At 43.7% G+C, this 7,345-nt stretch overlaps 1 protein-coding gene across 1 annotated transcript; it reads left to right on the forward strand.

Annotated features, from left to right (window-relative positions):
• HNRNPA0 (heterogeneous nuclear ribonucleoprotein A0) lies at positions 1-4,774 on the forward strand. The gene has a single exon (XM_005523528.3). The coding sequence runs from the start codon at positions 142-144 to the stop codon at positions 1,069-1,071; it is 930 nt and encodes a 309-aa protein (XP_005523585.2). The 5' UTR covers positions 1-141; the 3' UTR covers positions 1,072-4,774.
• The last annotated feature ends 2,571 nt before the right edge of the window (positions 4,775-7,345 follow it).

Here is a 7,345-nt window from a genome sequence, read left to right on the forward strand (position 1 = left end):
GGCCGCCGCAGCCGTGAGGTCGCGTTGCTCGCAGGGGGAAGAGGCGGCAAGACGGAGCAGGGGGGGAAAAAACCTCCGGAGCTGCCCCCGAACAGGAGGAGGAGTCTCGGCGCCAGGCCCAGGCGCGGCACCGGCGGCAGCATGGAGAACTCTCAGCTGTGCAAGCTGTTCATCGGGGGGCTGAACGTGCAGACCACGGAGGCCGGGCTGCGGGAGCACTTCGCGGCCTACGGCACCCTCACCGACTGCGTGGTCGTGCTCAACCCGCAAACCAAGCGCTCCCGATGCTTCGGCTTCGTCACCTACTCGGCGGTGGAGGAGGCGGACGCCGCCATGGCCGCGTCCCCCCACGCGGTGGACGGGAACGCGGTGGAGTTGAAGCGGGCCGTGTCCCGGGAGGATTCGGCCAAGCCCGGCGCTCATGCGAAGGTGAAGAAACTCTTCGTGGGCGGCCTCAAAGGGGACGTGGGCGAAGGGGACCTGGTGCAGCACTTCAGCCAGTTCGGCCCCGTGGAGAAGGCCGAGATCATCGCCGACAAACAGAGCGGGAAAAAGCGCGGCTTCGGTTTCGTCTACTTCCAGAACCACGACGCCGCCGATAAGGCGGCCGTGGTCAAGTTCCACCCGATCCAGGGCCACCGAGTGGAGGTCAAGAAGGCCGTGCCCAAGGAGGACATTCAGGCGGGCGGGGGAGGCGGTGGCTCTTCCAGGCCCTCCCGGGGAGGCAGAGGAGGAGGAAGGGGTCGGGGCGGCGGCGGCTCCGGTAACCGGGATCACAACGGGCTTTCCAAAGGAGGCGGCGGCTACAACAGCTACGGCGGCTACGGCGGGGGAGGAGGCGGCGGGTATGGCTCCTATGGCAGCGGTTCCTACGGCGGCGGAGGGGGAGGCGGCGACTACGGCAACGGGTACGGCGGGTTCGGCAGCTACAGCCAGCACCAGTCCTCCTACGGCCCCATGAAGAGCGGCGGAGGAGGTGGAGGAGGGGGCGGCAACTGGGGGGGCCGCAGTAATAGTGGACCGTACAGAGGAGGCTATGGTGGGGGAGGCTACGGGGGAGGCTCTTTCTGAGCTGGAGCGCCCATACCCATTGGGGGGGGGCGTGGAGAGCCCTCCCTTCGATACGGGGCAGCTTCTAAATGGTTTCTCCCCTCATTCGCCGTAGGGCAGCTCCTTTTAAATGCCTCCCTGCTGTGGGAGCGGCTCCTAAATGCCCCCTGAGGGTCGCCTCTGCTGCCTGTGCCACTTCTTTCTCTCTGAAGATGGACTGGGCCCCACATACACATATTTTGTGTTACAGTCATTGATGGACTCTATTTTTTTATTATTACTTGGACCTTGGTCGTTTTTATACTAGCAACGAAAAATGTCTTGTTTTAATTTGTTTTTTGGGGGGGTGTGGGGTGGGAAGTGTCTTGCTGATCTGGAGTAAAAACTGGGGAGGGCTGGGGGGAAGTTCCTTTGTTGTAAGGACTCGATGCCTGGATACTACGTTTTTTTCTACAAAAGCTACTCGGATCCCATGACTGACTTTTAACATTTCTGTAAAGGAGGAAAAAATGGTTTTTACGTTTTTTATTTTTTAAATAAATCATTGTGTTCATTGACCTTTACACGTCTAATTTTTTTTCCTAGGATCAATTCCGTACGGTGTTAAGGCTTTTCTAGGTTTGAAGCAAGTGTTCCTCTGCTTTAAAATCTCTGTGTACTTAGAGTAGTAAATATTTTGTTGCCAGTAAAGGTCTTAACTAACTTTTTTGCTAGTAGCTTTCAAACACTCAACAGAGAAATTTTTGAAGTACTACTCCGTGGATGTGGTCTGTTTTTTAAATACTCGTTCTCACCTTGGCAGTTTGTGTGCATCCACCATCTTGTACTAGGCAGTTTGACGTGCTGACATGGTTGGTCAGTATTTTCTATAGGACTTTTCCATCAACGTATGTACTGTGTAGTTTTGAAGAAACAGTTTGTGTTAAGCATGTGCTTCATTCATATAAAATGTTCAGAATTTCTTATTGCTTAGTTTTTCAGTCCTTGGTTTGTGTGTGATTCCTTCCAGGAAAGGGTCGACGTTTACCCCTTCTATTAAAGGCAGACTTGTTTTCCTAGCCGCGGGTTAACATTTCACTCAGAACTATTGTCCTTCCTTAAAGTTCCCGGAGAACTCTCACAGCTCCATCTGCTGTCAGGATGGCAGCCACGTGCTGTGACTTTTCTTAAAGCAGGAGTGAAACTGGCTTGCTAACAATTGTACCAGGCTTTGAAAAGTTATTTTTTGCCACGAGGTGACTGGTGTAGAATGCAGTGACATCTGCATGTGAATAAAGATGGGGTCCCTGACTACTGATGGGGTGGGTAGTGGGGGGGAAATGAACAGATTTTTGCAATGCTTGCCTCAGCACACAACTTAAAGAATAATAATTGCAGTTGCCCATATTTCAGAAAGTGGTGATCTAAACTGTGGACAAAGAGCTCTGAGAAGTGAGCCAGCAAGTGTACCAGTAACATAGGTGCCAGTGGTTAAACAAAGATATCTGTGTAGTCTGCTTGATTAAAAAATGTATATTTGTAGCCCTTTTACGCAATAGAATTAAAGTTTGTTGTTTATTAAAAAAAAATAATGTTTTAGGGGAAAACTGCCTTCCTGCATAGAAATATAGAATAGCAACGTTTATGGATATCAAATAAAAGATTTGAATTCCTTATATGCTTGAGTGAGAGTATATATGATGTGGGGCATGCATTTAAAAAAAGTTATTTTGACTTTAGGTTTCTAAGCTCTTAGAATGCTGATATGTCATGGGACTGCATCATAAAAGCTGCTTTTTGCTTTCCTTCAGATAGGCAAGACATTAGGCATATAATTCCCACTGATTCCAGTGAAAAGTTAAATTTGTTGGGCTTGGTGCTTCTGGGCTGAAAGATTTCCTGTGAAACTTCAAGGTATTGTTACTGTTTGTTATCAATATAACTTGATGATGATTTAAATTGAAATGAACTTTGTTGCTATTAGAAGTGAAACTGCATCACCTTAATTGCCTTTGTGAGTTTAAACAGGACAACCTCTTGGTATCATCAGGATTTAAACTAAGAGCAGAGTTTCCTCCTGACTGTGGTCATTTATGGCTCTTACCGAGAGACTGGTTCTCTTTGGCTTAGCTGAGCTTTCATAAATAGGTTCCAAATAACTTGCTGTTCTCAGTTATATTGTAATTTTTCTGTCTCAAAAGCCTGTTAGTCACTGTTGTGCACCAGGATCTCTTATATGTTGTTTTAAGTCAGGTTTCAGAGTTTGAGTTTGTAAAACACTGCAAGTGCCAGCTCTTGTCCATGCACAGCTTCAGGTAGTTTTATTTCAGCTCACTGGGCTTGAAGTCTTTTTCTGTACCTTTGCACTTCACAACCATGTTGGACAGTCATCCTTGAAGTTCATTTGAAGCACAGTTTTCCTTTTTTTGGGTGAAATGAGCAGCGCAGTTCTAGGTTGTGTGTTAGTTTGGGGGTATGATTTAGTCCCTTGTAGTAGTGAGTTGCTTTAACCTTATTAAGGAACAGTGTGGCTTGCAGAGAAATTCTTAAATTCACTTTTGTGATGTGTCTTGTCATTTGATTTAGGAAGCTAAAGGTTTATGCACCAACTATAGCTTTATGGTATTATCATGTTATGTACTGTGACAGAACATGTTGATACTAGAAACGAGTAGGTTTTTTAAAAAGTGACTTTATGTATGAAATCTGACAATTTGGGAACTGCTGTGCTGAAATGTGTTGTTACCTGTGTGCAATAGTCCTTGTAGGACTAATGTCTGCTAGAACAAAAAGCTGATCCCAAAAAACGCACGTGGATTAGAAAGTAGGCTGCCTAGTGTCACCCTCAAAAGATTGTCTCCTGTTTAACCATGTTCTCTGGTGGCTTGAGTAGGCGGCACCTGCTCTTCTCTGACCCCTGGTCTCTTGGGAGTGAGAGCTTGTGACCCTGCAGGTGACACTGGAGAGGATCCTGTAAGCACAGGTCAGGGAAGGGGCAGCAAAGCCAGGGTGTACCATGAAATAGAGAAAAGTGCAAATCTGTATTGGGTGGCATTAAAGACACAGTGACTTCAAGACTCTTGGAATATAAACCTGTTTCTAGTACAGTGTCTGGTAATAAGAGATTTGTTGATAAAGCTTTGCATGTGTCTTTAAAGGTATTTAATGATTTTCTGAGGCCTGGGTGGATTTGTCTGCATAGAGGTGCATAGGAAGAACTGAGCTGAAATAAGGTGTATAGCTGGCATGTAAATAAGTTTGTGATTTCACAGTTGCTTTAGGAAGGTCATGAACACAAAAATAAAGTAGCTTTACTTTGCTGTTCCTTAGTTTGTAATTGAGTTCTGAAGTTCCTGTGTCTGAAATTATCTCGGTAAGTTAATGGCCTTCTGTTCAGGACCAAATGCTTGATTGTGTTGATGTCACCTGTGAGAAACAGAAAAATTAGTTTGCTTTCAGCATTTAATAAAGTAAAAATGTGTTAGTTTTCTTAAAACACAGATGTTCTCTTATTTTTGTAATCTGCATGACCAAAATGGAATTCCCAAAACCAAACTTTTCAGACTACAGTGTCACTGAACTCAGTGTGTTGTGATGTACATACAGTTTTTTAATAGTAATGGGTGTTCATGTCTACTCTAAAGTATAATCTGTTCTTGACTTGTAAATTTTATTTGGCTAATAAAACTAGCCTACCTTACACTTTTATAATACTGACTACTATTAAAAAGAAACATGCTCAACACTTGCAAATGTAGTGCAATGATACTTTCACAAGTCTGTGGAAGTACCTCCCACGTGTTAGTTTTAACATCAGGTGCTGAAAAAGTGGTTTAGAGCAGCGGTAACAGCTCAGAGAGCTTCCATGGCAGTAAATCTCTGTGGGTCACTGATGGTGGGACAATTTATTTGCAAAATAAAAGCTGTGTCTTGCCCTGCAGGCTTCTGTAGTGTAACTTGGGTGCACAATCCTTACCCTCCAGACCTGGGCAAGCTTTTGGGTTTGTGTTGAATGTTGCAGTAGTTGCAGTCCAGGCTCCAGTACTGGCTCTGGCAGTCTCATGCTGCTCCCAGGAGCTCAGCCTTGTGGGGAGGTGGGTGTGCACAGCTGGGCACTGACAGGAGGTGTGCCTGAACTCTGCCAGATACTTTGAACATACGGACTTAATGACTTGTGAAGTAGAAATACTTAAAATGGCTAAAAATTTGAAGTTCTCAAATGTTTTATGGTTTCCTCCTCCCCCACACCCTCAACTGAGGTCCTTGTAAAGCAAATTTTGCTTTCATTTAGCATTGGAAGATCTATGGATGGTGTAGGTCAGAAAACTGGTTTATTACCCTTCCCTGTCAGCTGATACTGCCATCCCAACGTGGCATTGCCACTGCCGCTGAAAAGCGTCTGAGCCGGAGTGATGCTGAGGACCTCAACCTCCCATTCAAGCGTGAAAAGAGAGCAGCTTCCTTCCTCTGTATACCTCAGAATGTTTGTTCTAAATTAAGAAGTTTGGCTTAAATCATTATGTTGTTAATTAATCCCTAAAAAATAGCCTGAAAGACACCCCTCTGGTGTGAAAACGTAGTGTGTTTTGGGAGAATGGGGTTTGGTCCTCCAGTCTGTGAAAGGGTTGGGTTTCTGATAGAAGGCAGTTTATCCAAACAATTAGATTAGGATTGTTTAACCTGTTGTAGCTACTATGGATTAGTGTTTTGTCATGTAATAAACAGTTTATACCACATTTATGTGGTTTACATTGTTTCAGACCTTTCACTTTCTGAGCTATTTGGAAGAAGGCATTTTCAGTGGTTTTTCAAACTCTCTATGGCTAATACCTTGGATTAATAATAGGCGATTGAAAGTGTACCACCCGATTTTCATACTAGCCAGAGGCATAGTTTACAAAACAATGGATTATTTAATGTGTTTTGCATAACTGGTTCTGTGATCTGGTGTATGTGTCCCTTAAAGATGAGTTTTCTGCTTGTTATTCTTGTGTTAATGAATAAAACGGTGGTATCCCTGCTTCACTTGAAAATGTATTTCACAATGCAAGCACTCCACAAGGAGTTCTGAGCTAGTTTGAACAAGCACTATTTGCTTTTGTTGATGGGCGTTTTTTAGGTCTCCGGTTGAAGCATTACTGCTTTGATATTTTTGGTATGTGCATTTATATGCACACACAGATGTTACTTCTACTTCCACTTACCTTTAATGAGTATTTATTTGTGCTGCAATGTAAGCATTACTATTGATGAGTGTCAGATGTGTATTTCTCATTACAAGATGAAAGTCTTCCTGCTCTATATGTTTTCCTGGAATTTTGTATTATTTACCTGTGTACTAGGAGTTGTAAAGGGGCTGATGGAGTTGGGTGCTTTTCTCGTTGCTGTTTAGTTTGACAAATCCTGGTATTTTTACCTTCTCTGCTCCTAGAACTCTCACCAATTTCTATTATATATAAATGGGTGGAAATAGTCACTTTTGAACAGATACCTCTTGTTCATACAGCTCTCAGAGTGTTTTAATCCTAGAAACTCTATATTCCCCTTAAAAACATCTCTCTGGGAAAATGGGTAGTGAGAACCCTGAAAGAACAACAGCTGTAAAGCTGTAGTTCACTGCAGAAGAGAGACATTCTTCAGATTTTTTTCTATTTCCTGTAGTTGTACCTGCTGGATAGACTGAACAGTTAAAAAGATGGTACAATTCAGGTCTAGGCTGTAGCAAAAGAAAAAAAACCAGCCAGTTTAAAATCCAAAATTCAAGTACTGTTCTCTGTGGGTTCAGCCTTTGCCAGTAGGAGTCCTAACTTAAAGCTGCGACAACATTTTTTAAAGTACATTTTGAGTGTGGTTAATCTTGGTGTAACTTTTATTTTGCTAAAAGTCTTTTAGGCAAAGCTGCAATGTTGCCTGTTGCCGTTACAGTAAACGTCAGGCTTAGAGCACTAGCTATTCTCAGATTGTCAGCCATCCAAGGAACCAAAGCTCCTTAACTTGGAAAACTAGATGTCAAGCCCAGGCAGACTAATAATGCCATCTGTCTGAGGCATCTGGATATTAACCCTCTTAGCATGATGCTTACAGTTTCATTCCCAAATGCTTTCACAGATGGAAAACACACAGATTTGAAAGAATAGCTCTTTTTTTTTTTTAAAAAAAAGGGCTATGTTGAGCTGTGTACAATTTTGGTGCATATTATATTCATCAAACTACTATAAATATCTCTTTTCATGAGTAATGCAGTGAGGAATCTATGCCAGTTTAGAAGGGAATTACATTTCTGGCTGGAAATATGTCAAGATGCACATTTGCTCAC

The sequence above is a fragment of the Pseudopodoces humilis genome, chromosome 17 (genome assembly GCF_049639895.1).
Source record: "Pseudopodoces humilis isolate 2021_Gansu_Grassland_sample_001 chromosome 17, ASM4963989v1, whole genome shotgun sequence".
In the NCBI taxonomy this organism is placed as follows: domain Eukaryota; kingdom Metazoa; phylum Chordata; class Aves; order Passeriformes; family Paridae; genus Pseudopodoces; species Pseudopodoces humilis.